This window comes from Rhamphochromis longiceps, linkage group LG5, assembly GCF_057381845.1.
Source record: "Rhamphochromis longiceps isolate RC_006_pf linkage group LG5, R_longiceps_female_GT1.1, whole genome shotgun sequence".
In the NCBI taxonomy this organism is placed as follows: domain Eukaryota; kingdom Metazoa; phylum Chordata; class Actinopteri; order Cichliformes; family Cichlidae; genus Rhamphochromis; species Rhamphochromis longiceps.
The window spans coordinates 16,310,577-16,334,620 of NC_140561.1; the positions used below are offsets into that span (position 1 = coordinate 16,310,577).

Below are 24,044 nucleotides of genomic sequence, written 5' to 3' on the forward strand. Positions count from 1 at the left end.
TATTATCGTCTCCAGGGGATAGCTTATATCTCTGTTTGAGATATGTAAAACGTAACACAAAAACACAAGCGTCTTAAGAGTTGACTGGTGATTTCTTATTCATTTTGCTCGGTTTCTGTTCAAGCCCGAGAGGCTCGTTTGACAAAAATGGGACTGTTTTGATTTCTCGACATCTGTGGAAGACTCAAACTCCTCCAGAAAATAAGCGGGAGTTTTGGTTTCTGTGAGATTGATAGCACAAACAAATCAACGTAAGATGACTGTAAATGAAGACTATAGATCATAGTATGTTTTCGGTGTTAAAAACGATTTTTACACTTATTTAAAACAAAAAAGCAAAGGAAATCACCTTTTTAAAAGAGCAAAACACTAAAATAAAGGCAGCCATGATGACGTTTTTGAGAAAGTACTGTGTGCATTTATTGAATTTTAGGTCTCTGCATTATACATTTGAACAACCTTGAAATAGTATAAATAGCTCTACAGCATTGTAAAAGATGGGGATTTTAGTCCGACTTTGTTCTTATTTACAGAAGACATTTTTAGAAGCACGGGGAGAAATGCAAGATTATTAGTTTTGTCTTAATATCAAACAACCCTTTTACTCAGTATTGCGCATATACTTTAAATATTACCAGAGTATAGTGACAAGAATCTAAGTAAATCTCACTTTATGAGCACATCCACTCACTCACAACTTTGTCTCAGACAGCACAACCAGTTTTACTAAACCCACAGACCTTGAATTACACACAGCCTATAAGAGTAGTTTAAAGAACAGATTTAAAGTATGTGCTTGCTTCATAAAGTATTTCTTCTAGGATTTGTACAGACACTTTTTGCTACATCATATCTCTCATGTTTAAAAGAGTATTGCCCCTGCCCTTCACCCCCTTTTCCCAGTTATATTCCAAAGTCAGAGAAACAATGAAGGGATACGAAAGAGCTTTTTGTCCTCCCCCTCTCTTCAGAGTACTGCGTGGGGTTAGTTTCACTAGATTCACACTGTCTGATGGAAACACATTTAAATGTGCAAACATGTATCAAACTTGGATTCCCAAAATGAAACTTTTACCCTTTCACAGAAAAAAAATATAGACTGCTCATCAAAGCTATGCTCTGATATGAAACTCATCATGCATTTAGTGTGATGCTAAATAAAAGCCCATTCATTATCACCCATAAAAATCAATAGTTTAGAGCAGCAATCCCCCCCCCCACAGTGCCACTGAGTGAGTCACTGATAAACCTACCCAGGAAATCCAGCTAGGTGTGCCCCAGTGATTATTTGTGTGCTAAAGAACAGCTTTGTTTAAATGTATGAGATGAGCTTTCTTTTGTCTCTTTAAGTACCCCACTTACATCCCCTGGTTTCCCATACATGCACACACACAGACACACACACACAGACACAGTCATCAGCAGGCTGGAAAAAGTCTCGACTCTCAGTTTGAAACAGATCACAGAACAACTTTCTCTGTGTTCCTGGCCTCCTCCCCTTAGTGCGCCGGAGATGCCACATTTGTGTTTTACCTGCATTCAAGTCCTACGGTTTTGTGCAAGCAAGCAATATTTGGGGGAAAAATATGAAGAAAAGAAAATGATACATGAAATTATGTAACATATTACATAATTATTAGGTATTGTAAAACATGGCAGTGAGTGCATAGAGTGAAGACACTGTCATCTTGTCGTTGATACATATATATCCACTAGAAGCCGCCCTGCTTACATATAGAAGAGACATCTATGCTTATTTTAGGAGAAGATTTCATCAGACGAGTTCTTCCAGACAGTCAGAAATTAAATCAAGCCAACCACCAAGTTTGAGTCACACTGTAGGCCTCAGATGTTAACGGCCCTATTCACCCCCAGTCAAACGGAAGGGGGTATACTGACAGCCATCACGGAGCCAACTATTGACACCTTTGTGCCATTTTTCTGGCTGAGAGACATCCCCAGCAGGCAAACACAACAGCGAAAGAATGGTGAGCAATCAAGAGTAAGAAGTGGTGCTTACTTGGTATTTCCAATTCAAATTATGTACTTCTGGTTCACAGCAGGTGAGAAACAGACACTGCAACAGCTAAGGCCAGTGGCAAGTAATTAGGAGAGGACAGTTGGAGTTTGTTTGCTTACCAACTGAAAGTGGAAGACAGGCAAATGACAGTGGTTGATCTAAGGCATGTCAGGGGTGACTCGCTGGTTCGGTATGCTACTCGCAGTGTAAAAATCTAAAGTGAGGGGATATGTGCAATCAAAGCGATGTGTCCCCTTCATGCAAATTATGCAATGCCAGCTATGTAATTTCACTGTAAACACATGGCAGAGACATCATATGTTTTCTTGAGTGAAAAAAAAGAAAAAGAAAAATCAGCCCCTGTTGCTGCAGACTTCAGAAACGATGCTTTTCAAAATGCAAACTCCTAAGTTCATGAACCAAACGAAGAGGTTTGATCCACAAGTGATGGCCAGTTCTGCTGTCAAACATGGACTTATCAAAATCTTTAAATCTATATGTTGCTATGGCTACAGTGTACTTAATCTATTTTCACAGTCGACATTTGAGTTCCTTGAAGCTGACATTTAAATACACAAGATGAATTTAAAACAGTGAATTCATCTTTGGCTTACGCAGTCTTCAGTGGAAAGAAAAAAAAGCAACTGAATAAATGATTAAAACACAATCACTAATGTATGTAATGCTTTAATAAGAAAGTCTTCTTTGAATAAAAATAAGTGCAGGTATTTTGGGTGCTCCTCTGATGGGGGGGGAGATAATGTAACAATGAACTTTGATTTCGTTATTTTGTTGAGTGATGGGAAATAAAATCAAAAAACACTTCTGGAAACACGAAACCTGCTCACTGTGCCTGCTGCATGAAGCCTAGATGAAAGCACTTAAAGAAGTCAAATATTTAAGTATCTGCAGTTACAGCACAAACAGAAAATGCTAAGGTAGTGGAAAAGAGAAGACAAAAGACACCAGGAGGAGTGAAAGATTTCGTCCCAACAACAGGAATAAATATTCGGTATATAGTTCCCCGTGTCATTCTGTCGGGTAAACATTACCCCTCAAAAGTTTGAGGTAATTTTGCACAACTCCCACTTCACATCTGTGAAAACATGTATAAAACTAAAAATGACCAATCAAAATATACCCAAACTTGAGCTGGTACACTGGACTTCTCAGACAAGTCTGAAATTAATCAGACTTATAACATTCAAACACAAAAACTAATTCATGAATGCAAGCAAATAACAGTAATTGGGATCTTCATTAAAAAGAAAAAAAAAAACTCTTTTGCAAAACAACAACTTTGATAATTCATGGTTACCAACAATAATTATATTTAGAATTAAACACATCATTTTTATTAAAGAGCGTGCGCATGCCGGTGGACTGACCATTAGACGAACATTAAAAAAAGATTTTTGTAATTGCCAATACTGTTAATTTAGGGCAGCTGCAGGATAAACCTTACGCTGCGTATAAAGTAAAGGTTTACAAAAATGTTGCAGATCAAAATGTATTAATCAATCATTACTGGAATCTATATCAAGGGATCAATCCTGTGCTCCAGTGGCAGATTACATCAGCAAGTGCAAGATAGCTACCTAACTTCTATCTATGCATGACAGCTATCTCGATAAAGTGTTGTGGCTCACACACAGTACAGAAAGAAAGAGTGCACCAGGAAAGATGTTCCCTGTCAAAGATTCTGGTAACTTATTGATAATAAAATAATTATAACCCTCGTTGTGTTTCTGGTAATTATCTCCTATATTATATCGGATTAATGACATTTTATTTAGCTTGCATTTTTCCACATTTGTGAAAAACGTTTCTCAGATATATTCCACATCTTTAAATTATACCAAAAATATCAGTTATAGTGCTGCTAGCCTGACAACATGACTATAAATAGATTATTTTTTTCACTGATTTTGCTGAGAGCTGCATGTTTCACTTGGGGAGAAAAAAACTGACACTCTGGGTCTTTAGATGCAGAGTGCTGACTCGTGCTTCTCAGGCAGACTGCTCTAACTTAACACGAGAAGCGAACATGGTACTGGTAATGCAAGCAGTGCGCTCCTGACCTATTTGATAATGTTATGAAAACTGTATCGCTGATTAAAAATATTGGATAGTTAAGAGCCTGATAGATCAGCCTTTATGGGTTTTAGAGTAGTCTCAAAACGCTCTTAAAAAAAAGGGAACTACCTATTACATGCCTGAAAAGTTAAACAGTGTGTACTGTTCTTTTCACAAACCAACATGATTTGGCTCTTATGGGAACCATTTCATAAAGCTGCCAATAGAAGACTAGAAACTCTGATTTATGAGTGATTTACATCTCCTAGCGCAATGATCTACAGGGTTTTATCTCATTCTTTCTGTTCTCTTTAGAGCTGGTTTGCACTTCTCAGAGTAGTAAAAAAACAAAAAAAAACAAAACATTGTATGAGTCAATAAATGTTTTTATTAAGTGACAATATCTGGACCTGCTTCAGCCATTTCCAATTACCTTTTATTTTGACTGTTTGTTTTTCAGTTATTTTCCCAGGGGTGATTCTCTTATTTCAATTTACCGGTAATTTCTATTCTTTGAAAATGTTTAGGTTTAGTGTCCATTTAAATTAATATTATATGGACTGTATAAATAAAAGACAAGATTTAGGAAAATCAGTCCAGGTATTACAATAAAATCACATAACTTTTTGAAAGCAGCTGGTTCACAGTGTCCAGAGATCCTGAGTTTCAAACACATCAAAGCCTCTTCTTGACATAACTAACAGATAGTAATTAAGGATATCTCCTCTATATATTTATTTCTATATATTTATTAGTGTTCCAAGTTCACAAAATTGTTTCAGTTATAGTCTTAAATTCCCCCCAGTTTGTTTTAATTTTAGTTATCTAAAATGTCTTTTTAAACATCTAATCCACAGTGAAAGAAACAACATTAAATGTAATGGCATGTAATGTAATGGCTTCTGTTAATGGCACAAGTTTTGTCAGCTATGTTAACATAACTGAAAGAGGTTTCCTAATAATTATTCTTTTAATATGACAAACTGGTATTAGGGATCATGCCATTAGAACACAGGAGTGAAGGTAAGTATGCCTGAAATGTTGGTAATTGTAATTAATTGCTGCCAATTATAACATTTCTGCTGGTCAGTGCTACATTAGCTTAAAACAAGTGAGCTTCTCTTCACAAAACAAAGAAAACAAAAACATTTCTAAAAAACCCCAAACTTTCGAGCGGTAGTGCGTATCCTAAAATGTCCTCAAGCTTTGCCTGATTATTGGGATGCGTTCTCATTCAAAATCTATTCAGACACTAAACCTAAAGTTTGTTAAAAAACATCTTTGACACAATCGACTCTGTAGGACATACGCAAGAGGTAACTGCTACCTATACAAATACCCCTTTAAACCTGACTTTCAGTTTCATCACACCAAAACTATTCGTAATAACCTGATCTAAACTGATTTTTATATAACTCAAATGATGAAGAAAGTTAACAAACAAACAAATAAATAGGAGGAAGACACACAGGTGAGTTTGTGGTATGTGTGCAGTGTCTGTGATGGCCACAAGGCGGTGTTGTGCAAAAGCTACAAGATGGCCAATGGTCTGGGAAGAGAGCAGGACGATGGAAGACAGAAAAGCATAAACGCTTGCCTTCTGTCTGCTTAAAATATCTTATAGCCGAGATACAGGAACATTTAAAACAGTCTTCATATAGATTCTTTAGGATATAATTGTCATTATAACAATACCTTCATTAACAATTTTTTATGATGATATCAAGAACCGTAACAAGAAAAGATAAAGTTCATCAGCTGAGGTTTTCAATGGCAAGACTCAAATGAGGAGTCTCCTGCTTCAAAGTCCGTTGGGTCCGAGAAATATTCAATGACTTGTTTGCTCATTTGAAGTCACCAGGACCAGCCTATTATTGTATGAATGTGTCAAAACCCTCCAAACTCAGGAATTTCCCACTCTTTTCCCTCCACCCGTACCCATCTTCACTGAGATGACTCATTTACATTGCAAAAGCTTCCTCTCCTTTCTCCAGGTGTTTAACTGACACTTAACTGTCCTTTGTTCCAACCCAACGGCCCTCTCTCACAGTTTCTTTCAGAGACGAGTCTGGGCCTCAGGGACGTAAATTTCGATGCTGTCTGCGCTCTCTGTGGCCGAGTTCTGGCGAAACGAGGCAGCCTTCTTAGCAGCCAGCAGACGCTTGCGAGCCTCTTGTCGCTGTTTCTCTGCCGAGCTCAAGGAAGAGTTGGATGAAGAGTCGGCACTCTTCTCGCGGCCCAGCGGTGGTCGTACCTTACCAGGCTTCTTTGACGCCGCCTTCTCCTCGTCCTGTCGTGTTGGGAGTGACAGAAAGTGACAGAGAGGGAAGAGTAATGTGTGAAAAGAGGAGATAAGGGGGGAAAAAGACAGATATCATCCAGTGAGAAAATATAATCAAGAAACATCAAGGTCTTTCATCAGTTTAGACAAGATCTGCAGACAGGACTTTGACAAGACAGTACAACAGGGCTAATTCTCTTCAATTAAGATTGAAATAACAGTGATTTTACATGATAAACAGAGACACTGACAGTACAGACACCTGAAAAACAGACACTGAGAAAAAAAAGACTAAACAGTCATTTGAATATAAATTTTCAAAGACATGAAATGGTAACATGAACTGATGGGGAGTTTACATTAAGTTTAAATTATAAGGCTCACAAGACACACCCGATGCACGTATACTGACAAGCAACAGAAGCAAAAGCACCTCAGAGACAGGTAAAACAGCCACTGACATAAAGATGCAGGCACAGAGACACATATACACACAGTTACTTATTAACAATCAACAAAGGACACACAAGCACACAGACTTTTAAATAACAAAAGCCAGAATTCTTTCACATGAACCAGCGCATCTCAGCCATGCTTCGCTGCAACACACAGATCAGAAAAATGACACATGCATGCTCAAAGTAGGGCTTCATACATAAAAACACACAAGCGTCAGCCCTCTTTGAGATGTTTTAATTTTTCCATGCATGCCTACAGGGATCACTCTGGCCCCTTTGGACAGGGAGGCCTTGTAAGAGTTCATCCCACGAAGGGGATGCGGGGTAAAAGAAGAGTGGGAGCAATGGTAGTGGTGGTGGGAGGAGAGAGGCCGGTTTCGGCGGCTTTCCTACCCCAGCCAGGGCACTGGGCAGCAGGGGTGGGAAGTACCTTCCGCTCAGAATTTGACTGGGCAGCTGCAGATGTCACGGGCTGCCAGTCATTGGACTTGAGATGGTACAGCTCATCAAATTTGAGGCTGATGTCTTCAATGGATAGCTGAAGGAGGTCCCAAAAACCAGCCAGGTCCTGGGCTGTAGGGCGTGGGTTGGCATTTGTATTCTAACCAGAAGAGAGATGAAAATGATTGAGGAGTAAGAATACAATACATGTAATCTATATAACACTGTAATGAATATTACAATGAGAAAAGAATCATGAGATATAAAAGCTGACTGCAGTCAAGCGTAAGTGTACAAAGTGTTACACAGCTGATGAAACCTTGTTAAAAATAAAACAGTTTTTTCTTTTTTTATTACTACCCTTAAGCCCAAACAACTTAACTTCTTTTTGGAGTTTGGAGTTTTTGTCCAGAATGTGAATCAAACTCATTCTGGTTATGGGTTAGTTTGTTTTCCTGCTATCACGGTGTAGCCTCTAAAGCTCCAAAAAAGAAGGATTCTGACAAATTTGCCTGTTTTCAACCTTTTCAGTGTACCAGAGAAGTCTTGTCCAGGAATATGATGCATGTGTGAAAATGGAAAACAAATTTTATATGAAAAATAAATAAATACAAATAAAATTAACCACTGAAAATGTAAAAGTTGGCTAAATCTATTTGAGATGATCTTGGCAAGTAAAAGGGCGGTATCTATGTCCATGATGTGCCATCATCTTGGTGGGATGGTTTCTTTACATCACACTCCGTCTGTCACTGGAACCTCAGGACCTCAGTGTATTGTAGTTTCACCACAGCTGGAACCACCACTGTCCATGGAAGCCTTCAGCTGTTTGACTAGAAAGTAGATAGCACTGACTGTAGGTTTGGTTTTAAAATGAGCACTGTTTCTTACCCGGAAAGCTTATTTGGTTGCTCCTTTTTCTTTTCTTTTAACTATAACAGACCCTTCCCCTTCTTTTGGCTTTAAACCAACCTCCTTTGAGGCTTGAAAGAACTGCTGCTAATATGTGTTTAGCTGAATTACAACAATGCTATTTACAGTTTAGATTGAGAGTCATATGTAGACAATGCAGATTCCAAGATCATCAGCTCAAACAACCATATGCAAGTTATTCAAACATGTCACCAATTTGACAAGGTCTGGAAGAAGACCCAAACCGGCACCCTCAGATAACAGGAAATGGGTTAGGATGTTGAGGAACAAACCAGGAGCCTCCATTATTTTATAATGCAAATGTGTGCCTGTTGTGTGTGTAATGTTCTGCTGATTAAGCCGCTGCCTCTCTTGGCCAACACACGATCACAAAAGGTATTTTAATTCTCAAGAGTTTTATCTTCTTATTAAATTTTAAAAAAGTATCAATGGAGGAGGACAAAAGCTGCATAATAGCACTGCCTGCTTTGACCAGCAAGAGTTATGGCACAGAAAAGCTGTTGTTTTCATATTTAGCACTAGAGGGAGCTACATCACAGCTTAACTCTTTTTGTTGAGCTGGAGGGACTACTATCGCAGCACGGTTTAGTCATTTCAATAACATCATACATTTCCAACTCCCACGTTGATAAATTCAGTACTTTGATCTAGAAGGCAACCACTCAGCATCTAGTGTCAAATCAAACTGTTCCCTCTATGTTTATTCTGCTGATTAAACCTGCAGATACTGCCCGATATGAAGTAAAGGCTGCTCTGAGATCTTTTACTCTCACACAGCCACTGCTTGTAATGCTTGGGGAAGGCTGGCTTTTAGATTGTGCCTTCTTTTTCTGTGCACTACATTTATGCAGCTTTATATCACTGCTGTGATCTATATTCATATATTCTAGATAAACCGCGTAGTCGCTCTATATTTCTTACTTTGCAGCATTTGTTGTAAAGGATGCGGTATATAGCCATTTTCACTAAAACAAGGGCTTATTTCTTTATTTTAAGCTCCTTTTCTTTTGTGTGGGTTGATCCCAATGACTTGTTTTGTGTAGGCCTAATATGCTGTATATCAGATTAGTTGTCATATGTGCGATAGCTTTTGTAATCATCAAAGCAAGCAGCTCTTGCTGTGGACACACAAAAAACCCCAACAAATTCCCAAATTGGTAACGGGTACAAGAAACTAGCTGGGACTTTCAGTCTCGTGAGCGAGCCTGCAAAGTGGAATCATCACAGAAAGGCCATGTACACACCAAGTTTTGTTCACACAGTCCCCGGAACTGCTGAAACTTCTGAGACATTAGGAGTTGGGCACTTCCTACTGCACTGCGAATCTTCCCCAGCACTACAGTGAGAGAAAGAAAAAAAAATGTAACAATCATTGAAGATTTTCTCTTTTCTTTCTTTCTACCTCCTAAAGTAGAGACAGAATTCATAGTGGCACTTTACACACTGACCTGCATACAGTTGGTCTCACTGGGTAAACACTTGCTGGTTTTTTTCTTTGGTGCAGAACATTATCATACAAAGCAAAACTTTAGGGTCTAGACGTAGGTGTAGGAAACAGTGAATCTAACAGACTCCACAGGATGTCATGAAGGGGATTACAGTGTATTGGACATTGTGATTCTATTTAAAGGAATGTAAGCCTATATAGATACCCCAGCCTTCTGTCTGTCACTTGTTACTATGCTAGTCTTTTGCTTTGTCAAAATCAAGACAAACATCTGTCCTGACAAAATTGCGGCTTCTATTCAATCACTGCATTTCAAATGTATTATACTATTTATGATTATAGTGTTATGCCACCTGGGTCTGGAAAACAGCTCGACATCAGATTTAATCCTGAATATTTTACTGTAACACACACACACACACACACACACACACACACACACACACACACACACACACACACACACACACACACACACACACACACACACACACACACACACACACACACACACACACACACACACACCTACCTGAGTATATGTCAAATATATAGTCAAATATAGGAAAGGGCCTTGTCTGAATATTGACCACCTACAGCCCTGCTTGTGTGTACTGTGTGTATTTGCTCTATGCCACAGGCTGATGTGGAGGCATTAATCTAATCTGGGGGTTTAATCAGGTCCAGACTAGATTTGTGTAATTCTGGAGATTAGAGGCCCGTTTGTGTGTGGTAACCCCAGGTATTACCGCCTCATCCCTGCCATGCTGTGCAACTCTGATAAGAGTGAGAAGAGGCCTTGAGGCAAGACCCTATAAACGGAGCTCCACACCAAGTGCCGGAGCGAGACAACAACAGACGTTTGGAAGAGCTGAAGCGCTTCGGTAGTGATTTGACATTTAGCCTTGGCGTGCTCTTTCTGGAACTTTCTGGCTTAAATTATGGCTATGTCAACCATAGATAGAAAGTTTCAAATTTTAAATGGAAAAAAAACGTGTTTTAATTGTGTGTTTGTATCTCTAGCTTATAATGAAAAAGATCCCTATGCAGTAACACATATGCAACCACTTTATCTGCAAGAAAAACTATAAAGAACAAACATGTTTTACTTAAAAACATTTTTATGTATGAAAAAGCTACTCCTGATCACAGTTAGCAACTTAGCCTGCTATGAAAGCCCTAATCACCTCTGCACCACGGTCTGCTGAGCTGTAAAGTGGACTCAACTACATGTGCTGCAGACTCTGCTTACTCCTGCTGACTCTTGTAAATACTAGAGTAAGAGCGCATCCTACTGGACAAACTATGTCATAACATAGTTTTTGAGATAAGAGGTGAAATGTCTTTAATAAACTCAAAAAAGTTGAGTTTTTTCTTTTCAAGCTCTTTCTAATCTACTTAAATAACGATGACCAGGACGAGAACCTACACAGACATATGCCATGACACAATTACCCTAAATATCTTTGGAATATGCCATCCATTCATTCAACTTAGGGCAGTGGAGAGGACAGGTCACCAGCCCATCACAGAGCTAACCTGGAGAAACTGACTGTTTAGTTAAGGTTTATGTGACCGATAAAACTATGGCCACCATAGCTCAGTCTATTATTCTGGGAGTGTGGGAGGAAACCAGAGCAATCGCAGGGTTATGATGTTTTTCAGGAGTGTGTCCCGATTGATTTACGTATGAATTTTTAAACAATTTCCTTTATGTTACTGCACACAAAACTATCACTGGTAGTGCAATGAACTTGTGAATTTGGTTTATGGTCACGAGGTTTAATTAGTTCATGTTTATTTCTGAGAAATTTTGCTTTTCTTCCTGTAATTTTGCCATTGTGGTATACAACAATACCCAGGAGTCATAGGCTCTGCTGTGAATTTAACACTCTCTGTTCCAGACAATAACAAAATGTGTCAACACAACCAAAACCATATCTGAGACAACAAAGTAAACTGATTTATGCTTTTTCTATTCTGCAACCTTCTCCAGCTGGCAGAGGTACTTAAACAATGAGAAAACTGTGTTACAGTGAGCACCCTGCCATCCTTACCCTCTTCTGAGAGCTGGTTATCTTTGGTTTCCTGTTCCATCTGCTGGCACCAGCCTTCCATGCGTCCCGTCTCGGCCTGCAGTAGCTTCAAGAACCACTGGCCGTCCCTCCGACACAGCGTTCCCCCTCCTCCGCTCTGAGGGACACTGCTGTTATTCCCGCTGTCCAGCCAGGGGTCTGGCGGTGGAAGAGAAGAGGGGTCCAACGCTGGGTCCAGACTTTCCGAAAAAGAGGAAGAGCTGCTTCTTGTGGTGGAGCGGTTGAGAATCTGCCTGGGAGGTGGAGGTGAAGAGGTGGGGTCGGCGCTGTCTAAAGAGTCTCGTCCAGGAGGGGAGCTCATGGACTGACTGGCACAATTGACCATGACTTTCTTCTCAGTGGGTTTGGCATTAATTACATGGGAGATGATAGAGATGTCCTGCGTGTCTGAGTCTGTTTCGTGCTTTGAGGCCATGCTGCTGGAGTGACTGAGCCTGAAAAAAAGTATTTGACACTGTGATAAATTTGCCTTTTTTCATAATTAGAAGAACATTGTGACATTTTATGTGCACAGCATTAACAAAGAAAACCTGTTTACTCCTTACTGGAACAAACAGGTCTTTCTTAGTTTAAACAGTGAGCCAATTCCACTGGTTAATGTAGACATTATAAATACAGAGGATATAATGGAGTCTGGGCCTTGCATACATTATGATGCACTCAGACCAGCATCAAATGATTTGTGAGGATTGGAACTCTAGCTTCTTGTTTTTCTAAGGCTGATTAGATATGATGGATGCAATGACTGAGCATTACTGTTATCAGTCAGAAAATGAACATAAGGAGGTTTGCGTTCAGTCAAATAATGAAACATAAAGAAGAGGGAGAAAAAAAAAAAAAACCCTGAAGAATGACAGAATCATTGCACCAAAACTGACATAACAGAGTCACATAGCACAATACCAGCAAAATACAAACAGGTCACAGAATGCACTGCACCAAACAAATGAATCTTAACCACACATTAAACAGAGACATATTTAAAGTTTCCCGCGGTGCGTAGCCAAAACTAGCTGCCAGAGACAGACGTGCATTTGCCCTGTTCTCTGTTATCTTGATTATATTCAAGCACTTTGCAAAAGACTGTAAGGAGACAAGAAAGCAGACAGTCACTTACTATACAAGATACCTGATTGTATACACGCCTAATAAATGCGTAAAACACTCAATCTGCACTTTCCAGACTGTCTGCAGCACTTGAATATAATCTGTAGAAAAAGTGTGAGTCATCACCCTGTGGCAAGTTTAAATTGTGTGCACATTTCACATTTAACTGCATTATGCATGTTCACAGTCCAACACTTCAAGACTATTTTCACATTTACTTGCTACAAGTTGAGTTCAAAAGACAGACTTTAGCAAACTAAGATAATTTGGGTCTGCTGCACAATTATCACTCACAGAAAGTAATGAATGAGGAGCCTTACAACCAGCAATTAAACTTTTCAATTACGACAAAAAATAGCTTCATATTTGACAATTTGAATTCAATGTAGGAGGCTTTTAAGAATTTCTAGGTGAGTAATTAATCCCCCCCCATTACATTACACATGATTAATATTTTTGTTTATTTGAACATGCCCGGGGGGGATCTTTGAGTAGTTAATATTCATTATAGGAATATGGTTCAATGTTGAAAACACAACACACAAAGACAATGAGGGTGTTTTAACATCTACAAAGCTCCTGGAAAGGGAAAGAACAGTCAGAGGAGTATGTGTGGCTATAATATAAATTCCTCACGTTGTTAAAAGGACAGGAAGAGGACTTACTGCCACCTGTCCTCCACCTGTACTCCAATTGATTGAAATCTGGTCAGGGGAGGAGTCTCTTCTCGTGCAACTTCCTGAATACAGTCCACCTGAAAAGTAAGGAACAATGACACAAACAAAAATATAGTCAAATGTTTTGTCAAAACTACGATCACGAATCAATTAATATGGCACCGAGCAATGGCTACTAGCTGGCATTCCAGAGTGACAAAACAAAACACTAGTGGAAAAACTGAAAAGAAAAAAAAACCTGTATAATTTATGCTTGGTTTCAATACAATGTCGAAACCAAAGGTTGTTCTAAATGAGTCACTGAGAGCCGGATCTGGAAAATGGATAAAATATTTCCGCTTCAGAACAGAAAGTGAGAAGAAGGTGAAGCAAAAATATGTGGTTTGGCTTCAATACCACAGAAAAAAAATAAAATAAATAAAAAGATTGCTCTCGCCAGGTGTAATGAGAGGGCGAGAGTCACAGTAATGACACCTTTAACTTCCAGGCATACTTTTAGGTTTGATGGGAAACACTTAGACAGAGATCATGAACAAAATTAGCTTTTTCCTGGATTCAAGCTCAGCAGGCAAAACGAGTTACACTTCAGTCAAGGATGTGACTATTGGCACCGCTCTGTGTTAGATGTGTAGTTAACATCTGATTTCTACACAACTGTGCAACAGTGGTACAGCCACCCCTGTCGTACCTGTATGCCAATGGAGGAAAGTTTCCGCCTGGGCACCGGGACTACTAGGGGCTCCTCTGCTGCAAGATTTCCTTTATTAAATCCCGATTTTAGGGGTTCGTGCTGGACTACAGAGTCACTTGTCTCAGTGGAAGCATTTGCAGTAGCGGGGGCAATTGGTTCTCTCGGGGTAGCAATAGGAGTGGGGATGATGTGCGGAGGGCGGGGAATGCCCCGGGCCAGGCTGTTGGCACGGGTGCTGTCAAGGCTGTCAGAAGAATTGCTTTGAGCGTGGCTAGATTGGCTGTTGACCTCTGACCTCCTGTCCTGCTGGTCCAAGTAGTTGTCCTGGGCCGATTCTGTGCTGCTCTGCACGGTCACTGAGATGTAGGGCTTGGAGGTTGTACGGGGTGGCACTGGTGGAGGAGCTGCTTTCTTACAGGTGGTTATGCACGAGGAGACTGAAGGAGAAAAGAGCAGAGAGGGAGAAATTAGAAGAGAAGGATTATAAATAAGAGTTTCAGTGAACTGGCCAGTGACTTCTAGGGATTGTGAACACAAAACAAGGAGGAATCAATGATAATAAAATGCACAAGTAGAACTGCAAACAGCTTACTGCATTACCCATTTGTTTATCAGGGTAGTTCTAAGAACTCGCTAATCACTTTTCTCAACATGTCCAAAGCAAAACTCTTCAGCTGCATATAAACACACAGAGACACTGTTGCATGAAAGCTGGAGCTACAGCTGAACTGGGGAAGCATCCCATTAAGTGGAAAATCTAATCAGGCAGAAAATTGAACAAACTTATCATCCCATAAAGGTTGCTAAATTAAATCACACACACCCCGTGTGCTTCAAAGACTCAATCACAAGACAGGTGATGAAATCAGTAAACCAACTGCTGGCCACTTGACACTCAAAGCCAAATATGGTAGAACAGCTGAGGGAGATAGATTTATCTGCAGTGCTCACTAATGACAGTCCAAAAATGCCCTCCAGTCATAAAAGATAACGCAGAGAGAATGTATGCACAAAAGAGGGAGAAAACCACTCAAATAAAATCTGTGTAGTAAGAGATAACATGCAATTAACATTTTTACAACACCTTTACAAGTAAAATATTCTCTCTTTCCACCAGCTTTAATAGTGCATTTATGCTTGTTGTTACAGCATGTTGAGTAATAAATGTCAATTTGGCAAGACACAAAAAAAAGCAAGCAGCTGGGCTTTTCAAACATGGGATACATAAGCTTTTTGCAGTGACCCTGACACAGGTCACTTTTAATGTTCTGTCAGATACATCAGTGACAGTGGTGGAGAGCACCATTGCACTCGTGAGAAAATACTTTTTGCACCTATATTAATGAAAACTGTAAGCATTAACTCATTAAGTGTAACTATACATGTTAATATCGATCTCAGTAACTAAATCAATGTAAGCGTGTGTGTGCTGCATGTGACACAGTAGCTCCCTCCGCACCTCACACTCTGACTGAGCGAGTTAGATTGCCGTGGCGAAAAGTAACCAGAGTGCCCAGTCAGACGCTCATCTAGGCCGACGCGTTCAGATGCCATCAGATCAATGGAAAGAAGCGCTCATCTGAAAGGGGCTCGCGTCTGTACGCTTTGACATGTTCAATGCTGCACCAACAAAACAAATATGCTAGCTGTGTGTTAATACTCCACCGCGTCGCAATGCTCCAGTTTCATGGTCACATGGCAGCGTACCATATACAGGGGTTAAAATTCTCAAGCCAAGCTCCTTATACTGGTAACAGTTTGTGTTAGTTTACATGAAATCCACACAACATGAGACCATCACGCAATATAAAAAGCAGATTTTCCAGCTCATACCAACGTCTGCCCTCTGCCTATTAGACCACAATGATTCAATGCTAGCATGGCCATTCATTCAGTTTTCTTTATAGCTTTCATTTCCCTCTGATCTATATTAGTAAAATCAGAAGAAGAATTTGTGATATAAATCTTTTTAAGAATAGAACATTTGGCCATTCTGGAGCTGCGTATAATCCAGTCATCAATCACAAGCTATATAGATGTTCAGTCAGGCTACAGATTCCCATTAAGATCATGTAAACACACTCACAGGCTTCTATAGTTAGTTTAAACACAAGGACTCTGTAGAAGAGACCACTATTCCCCTCATGCTACACACACAGTAATGGCAGAGTGCGATGGAGTACCACTAAAAATGTCTAATCTAAACAGGGAATGTTACTGTAGCACTGTAAACCCTTTGGTTGCTGTGTAATCCCTCAAATAGATGATTTATTTGACATCACATGAGGAAAAACAGAGGAATGAGGAAAAAACCACGGAAGAGAGTTGGCACTGAGAAGAGCCTTTGAAGTTGAGAGAAGAAACTTACCTTTTAAAGCCTGAACCATGAAATAATTGCCAGAAAATTCAATTTTTTTTAAATGAGACTGTTTACTTTATTTTACGTTCTGATAAAATAAAATAAAATCAAGTAAATATTTGCATATATGAGTTTTAATTGTATCAGATTTGTTAAAAGCACACTGATGATGTGAAAGTCTCAAAAAGTCACAAAAACTCATGCATTAGATATAATATATAACGCCTTAATATAAATTTAAACTTGGCCTATTTAACATCATAGTCAGGCTTAGCTTCACTACCACTTAATCAAAGTGTAAAACGTGGCACAACAGCAGGACATGATCACAGATTCATATAGTCACGTGCTAAATTTTACATTTTAGATTAGAAGAAACAACACAACAGCATCTGGTGAACTCCATTCAACATTTTTTATGCTTCATCAGGTTTCACTGAAAGCTGCGGTCAAAATTCCAAGAAGGGTTTTTAAAAAGCCCTGCAGCAAACATGTGAGCTGCTCTGAATCACTAACAAAAGGGTCATTTGTTCACTCTGCTCCTTATCTTTACCTCCAAACACTCACATACACACACTCACAGCTCATCTGACCTTGTACATATTATTGAGTCAGTTTAATCTGATAAAGTGCGAGTCAATTTTGTCAATTTGCTGTCAGTTACCAGCCTGAAGTACTGGACTGTCACTAGATCTAAGGTCCTTCTGGCAGTCCAAGATGTATGAATACAGAGAGTTCTTTTTCCAATCTAAAAACAGTGCTGTTACTTTATTTAATAGCACAAAAAAGTCTGTATGGAGTAATTCAGGACTGTGAAGATAAACGTCTGGAAAAATCGAAAATACAATACTTCCTACTGACAGACTAATACCTGTCAACAGCCAAGAAGTCTCGCTTGTGAGTGCTGCCCTTTGTCCCCGCTGTGACACTAAACAGCGATGCACTCAAGATGACATTCCAGAGAAGCCTGAACAATGACAGCATTAATAAACAGCGGAGATGATACCCAGTCCACACCTAAACTGGCCCACCTCCAGACATAGAGCGTGTCTTCTTCCTTTCACAGACAGGAGTGCAAACATGCACACCCTTTTACACACCCTTTCCTAATAGGAAACATAAACTGACAATAAAGGATCCACTGGTGTTGCCAATATGGCGAAAGCCTGAATAGTCATAACGGTCAATATCGAGAACACGATTATTCAGCACAATTATTCGCTGACTTTTGCATAATCAGCCATTTGTAGAGCTTAACAAATATCAGATTTGAGTTTCCTCATCAGCCTTAAAAACTTGTAACGGTTCTTCTTGTTGAGCTGATGCATCGATAGTTGATGCATTGAAACACACATTTCAAAGATGGAAGGCACCAACTCTGAGCTAGCCTGAAAGCTGACAAAACAAAAACTGTAAAGTGTCTGGCATCTTTGCACACAAACACTGTCAAACAAATGTCATTCAAGAAACGTTCACTTTAACATTCATCATAGCTATGCACGTCACTATCCACCAAGAATGACCAACATCCTCGCTGATACAGCTGAAAAGTCCACGTTTCCTCTCCTTTTTCTAACGCGAGTTAGACACTAGGCAGAGCACAGCGTGTGATGTGGTGCGCTGGCACTACTAATGCATCCCAGCGTGCGGGGTAACTGTCACCGTGACGAGGTGTTAGAGGGCATAGATAGTGTGCATGTCTGTCTTTGGACACCTGCCCCGCAGATCTCCAAGTGTCACATCACGCTTTCGTCATCTGACCAGAATTCACCCTCTTAACTCTTAATGCCGCCGAATCTGCTTTACTCACGTAACTGTCATAACTGACATCTGCCTCTGAGATTAGTCAGGAGATAAATCAGCAGAGCTGCGCACAACAAACGGGACACTCAAATACAATCAGTATGTTGTCGAATAAATAACATTAATTCCAAAGACTGTATATTTTAGATGGGCAGTGGGTAGGAAGGCCTTGTGTCGAACCTTGTGTCTACTTGACAAACTGTCAAACATTTTTTCCCATGTCTTTTTGAGCACCGTCGCTGCCACAGTGTTCCCACGAGACTGCAGATTCCTCCACATACAGATTAGCAATGGCATCCATAACCACACGAGTGACACAACCGGTTTTTAACAAGTCTAGAGTTTACCCACACAATCCACTGTTGTTCATACAGCTTAATATAGCAAAGTGTAAAAAGTCAACTGTATGATAGCACAGAAAACAGATGTAGAAAGCCTGTTGCTAGGGCTGCTCGATTATGGCAAAAATGATAATCACGATTATTTTCACTGAAATTGAGATCACGATTATTTGACGATATTTATTTAACCCTTTAAGACCTACTATAGAACCAAGTCCACCAGAGCTTATATTATTTTTTTACATGCTGTAGTGCCATTTGTGGGAGCATTTCAAGTTGCTATACATCAATACAACTGTTATAGCCCATATTTTAATAATATGTATGCATTAAGTGCATAGTAATTACATAAATTGCAAAAAAGTGCAATAAACTACAAAAAAAATTGAAAATCGCTTTTGTTTTGTTTACATATATTTCTACTTGGAGAAATTTAAGAGGCTTATCCCTCAAAACTTTAAATACAATAAAGTTGCAAAAAATAGTTTACAACAACAGGAAATTTATTTTGAGTGTCTTCATAGTTTTATTTTGGAGATACAGCAATTTTTATATACTGCAGGAAAAACAAAAAACAATCCTATGATGCAAATTTGCAAAGAAAACAGCATGTGCATCATTTCACTGTGGGAAGTGTTACGAACAGCTGATAGGAACGGCAAAGCGTGTTTCTGGAATATTATGCTTTTGTTCCTGCAAGCGCTTTTTATGCAATTTTTGCAAAGCTATATGTGGAACGAAACCGTGACCGAGGACAAGCTGATGGCATAAGATGTAAGTACAACTCCTCCGGTTTCATATGCAAAACAAATTATTGCGCTAGCTTACACGGTTCAGGTTCTACAGGGATTTAAAAATAGTTACGCAAAACGGAGCGTGCTGCTCTGACCGGCTTTAAAGGGTTAACAATGACTTTAAAAAAATAATATAAAATAGTGTGCAACACCACTGAAGTTTGTTTTTTTTAAACTCTTTTCAACCAACGGCAGTCACTCTCCTCTCCAAATAACTATAGCTTTCCGAGCTTCCCTCGGGTCCTCTTAATCAGCGGTCTCCACCCTTTTTTGCGCCACGGACCGGTTTATGCCCGACAATATTTTCACGGACCGGCCTTTAAGGTGTCGCGGATAAATGAGGGAGGGGCTAATAATCGGCTCAGTCATTTTTAATGATTGAAAGCCCAGATCGTAATCGTGATTAAAATTCGATTAATTGAGCAGCCCTACTTGTTGCTATCAGAAAGAGTGCAGTGCAGAAACGCATTAACAACAGAGGAACAGCAAGTAGCACATTCTCTCATCAGACTGTCTCCTGTACTTGCTTAGGTTAAAGATTTCAGCCACACAGGCATACACAGCTGTGGAAACAGAAACATCTTATTTTAAAATCGTATAACAAAAGTGCAGCCAGCTCTTTCTAACCCTAAGCTTTTGTTCAGAACTGCAGAAAAGAGCTACAAAACAGACATGAAGCCAAAAAACTGCTGCCTTTTAGTTACACAAAATAACCCTCAACAGGGATGCACTGAATTAAAAACATATAGCTGGTCTTTGGAGTAAAAAAATTAACAAAGGAGAGAGAGAAAAAAAGTAGATTGCTGAAAAAATGTTTTGATATCTAGATTTTTTTAGATAATTTCAGCATTATGGTTGAAAGCAACATGCTGCATCAATTGTTGTTGTTGTTAAAAAAAAATTAGATTAATCTTCAATTGAGACACAATAGCGGTGTGGGAAATAATTATTTCATCTGCTGCTCAATTTGTAGGTTTGCTCACTTACAATGAGGTTAACAGTCTCTATTAGTTATGGCAGTTTTCTCAACCACCAGTGCGGTGAAGTTATCCTGTACCCTTAAGAGAAAAATAGCTCTAAACGATGTTTCCATCTCCCTGCTTGACTGCGGGGATGGTGTTCGTTGGATCGCACTCAGCATTTCTTTTCCTTCAAACACGACGGGTCAAGTTGGTGCCAAAGAGCTCGATTTTAGTTTCATCTGACCACAGCACTTTCTGCCAAATTTTCACTGAATTATTTAGATGTTCACTGTCAAACTTCTTGAGCAGGAGAAACTTATAGTACTACATTCCTATGTAGTATAGTGCGTTAGCGATGGTGTTCTTGGTGACTGAGGTCCTAACTATCTTCAGATCACTAACAAGCTCCTCTCATGTGTTTTTTGGCTGATCCACCATCTTTCTCATAATCATCTTCACCCTACGAGGAAAAATTTTGCATGATTGTGACCGATTTTATATTTCTTCCAGTTCTGAATAATCGCACGAGCAGTTGTCACGTTCTCATCATTGTTGATGGTCTTGCGTTCCCATGACATACTCTGACACCTCTTTAGTCTTTCCCACTTTGGCGGAAAGGTTGGAATGGAAGAAATTGATTCTGTTGACAGAAGTGCTTTGTACACAAAACAAGTTGAGATTAGTAGTATCTGTAATATACTGTAAATTGTTTGTCACGTGAGCATATAGAGAAATTTTGGGAGCCAGAATTGTGGCTGCGTTGTAGGCGAACAAATACTTGTTTCATTCAACGACATGTTTGTAACTTTTATTTGATGTGTTTTTTTTCTGGATTTTTGGTTGATATTCTGTCTCTCTCCTTTAAAAATAAAACTACCATAAAAATTAGAGACTGCTCCTTTCTTTGGAAGCGAGCTAACTTACAAATTCAGTACTGGATCAAATAATTATTTCCCCCACTGTATGGATAAGAATTTCTGTAAAAAGTAGGGCTCTGCCGCACAAGACACTGGCCTGTGAAGGAAATTTCTATTGCATCAGCAGAATGAGGCAGCCTTGTTACATTACCTTTCAGAAGGCTTTATTCTTTCCGTCCTTATCTGAGGCATGAAGATCAAGTATTACTCTGGAGTGAGTAAGCTTGAAGAATCTGTCTCGATCTATAACTAGGAGCCAGTAAATTTAGAGCATAGGTTATCTGAGTCATGCTGTGAACACAGATATGCTGAAGAATGATTTAAGCTGGTGTTTTTAATGTTTGGTTTTTATGCTACCTTCAGAGATAAACCTTTGCAGGTGGTTTGTGTGCTTTGACATTTATTTATTTATTTATTTAAAAGCACCTGGTTGCCCATTTTCAGCTTGATGTAGCTTGAGGACCACCTCTTTGGTGGTCTCAGTCAGTATTGTCCTGTTTTCATGTTTCATCCAAAAAAATTATTTCAACCAGTTTTCAGTATGATTGAAATTTAATTGACAGAGAACAAATTGGGATCAATAGAAAGACCAGGATGTCATCTTGACAGTAAAGTAGGACTCGTATAGATTGCATTCATGGTGCTTGATGTAGAGGTCTTAGACTCATATCCCTAACAGAGGACAAAAAAAAGAATTGCTGAGGTTTTAGGAGGATATAAATCAGTTTTAAAAACCATCCCAATTTATTAAACCTTAACTAAAGAATAAAGAATAAATCCCAAACTGAGAGAAAAGAAAAATGGGACATGTGCTACAGGACAAACAGCAATCTCCTTTCTCTAAATAGCTTTTTACTATTTGGTAGTTCCCACAAAGCTACCACTGTTTGAAGGGCATTTACCAACATCGGGTTTGGAACATTTGATCAATTCGTTTTAGAAGCTTGAGTGAGTTAAAGTTCCCCCTCAGGGAGAATATTGCAATAGTAATTAAATAATTAAGCACACAACAAGGTAAAAACCAAAGCCTTAAGATACCAGCACACCAGCTATAATCCAGCATATAATCCATCATGTTAAAGGGTACACAACTTTACTAAAGAACACACTAATCTTCATCCCAAAATGCTTATTTAATAAACCAGGACACAACCACATTCTCAATAAAGACTGGAAAGACTGAACATAGTGGATGACAGCTCCAGCTCAGCCGAAACCAATATAAACACTGGATCAGTAACAACAACTGGTTCAAGTGACACTGATGGTTCAGAAACAGCATGAGGTGAACTGTGATGCTGGGTTTATCAGCAAAGTATGGATTATGTACAGTTTAATCCATTAACATCACAAGAAACACACAACACTGCCTGTAACCATGACCACCACTCCCTTGTCATCGAAACCATCATCAGGACACAGACAGATTTTTCACAGTTACAAAACTGCAGAACCTTAAATGTAACCCGAAAAGGGCTCTAAACCAACATTTGGGCGAATATTGGGGCAGCCCTTAAATAATCCCCCTGTGCAGGCCAATTTTAATGAAGACAAGTGAATACATTTAGCCGTCCACTTAGACTTATGCTCAGAAACACCAGCACAAACTATCAACGGGAATGCTCAATTATCGTCCTAACACCACAAAGCATACGTCCGTTTCCGTGGGCAACAGCTAAACGTCATCCTGTCACCGAACAAGCCGGGACACCAAACTTGAGCTTAATTGATGATAACGTGTAAACAATAAGCTGAGAACGGTTAGTTTACTTACCCTGTTCTCACAGCGCAGTCAAAAACACACACGAAGTGTCTTGAGTAAAGACTTAGATTGTTTCAATGACAGCTGTCGACACGCACTACCTGTCACGCCTGTGGAAACGAAAAGCCGGGTTTTGTTGCCTTTTGTTTGGAGCGTCTCTCTGAGCTCCAGGGAGGCGTGGTGGCAGCTCTACTTGATGCCTTCAGGAGCACCTCGGACATTCTATCACCACCGTCAGAAGACCAAAAGCTTTTTTCCTTTCCTTTCTCTCCCCCCATTTTTAAATGCTAATAATAGCATCGGCAAGGTCCTACAACTTTTAAAAATTATTTTATTTTATTTTATTTTTTAAAATTCAGACATAAAAAAATACAGTAAGGATAACAACAACTGAAATAAAATTAGATCTAAAATGAAATTTTCTTTTTCTAACTGTAAAGTTTTGCAAGATCACAGGCTTGCTGCCAATGAAAGTGTTAGTTTTAATTCTGTTCCACTGCTCTAAAATGCAATTCTAGACACTTTTGGACATTAAATATACTTTACACAACCATATTCATAATGCCTTAAATTTTGCACAAGTAAATTAAGTATTAGTATAACTGCAACAAAGACCCTTTTAAGAAAAATATCTGATTGCTTCTTATACAACAAAAAAAGCAACTCTATCTGATGTCTACACTCTAAACTCTGATAATCAGAAATTAAATTGGATTTAATTTCTCAAATGTAATTTTAATTTTTGTAAGTTTTAATGCAATATTTTTTGAAAAACAAAACAATAGACAAGCTAATTTTTCCTATTGTGTTTATGCACAAGTAAACACGTTTAATTAAAAAAAACAAAAAACAAATCCTTGGTTAAAATATGTAGACTGA

General features: G+C 39.1%; 1 protein-coding gene across 1 annotated transcript in view; it reads right to left on the reverse strand.

Annotated features, from left to right (window-relative positions):
- Nucleotides 1–5,323: 5,323 nt before the first annotated feature.
- Nucleotides 5,324–24,044, reverse strand: part of dlgap4b (discs, large (Drosophila) homolog-associated protein 4b) — a 140,179-nt gene continuing 121,458 nt past the window's right edge. The window contains exons 9-14 of the mRNA XM_085406139.1: nucleotides 14,225–14,664; nucleotides 13,525–13,613; nucleotides 11,714–12,186; nucleotides 9,454–9,545; nucleotides 7,266–7,436; nucleotides 5,324–6,386 (exon numbers count right to left, since the gene is read on the reverse strand). Coding sequence (XP_085262265.1) covers nucleotides 6,153–6,386; nucleotides 7,266–7,436; nucleotides 9,454–9,545; nucleotides 11,714–12,186; nucleotides 13,525–13,613; nucleotides 14,225–14,664 — 1,499 coding nt within the window. The 3' untranslated portion in view covers nucleotides 5,324–6,152. The remainder of the gene's footprint in view (nucleotides 6,387–7,265; nucleotides 7,437–9,453; nucleotides 9,546–11,713; nucleotides 12,187–13,524; nucleotides 13,614–14,224; nucleotides 14,665–24,044) is intronic.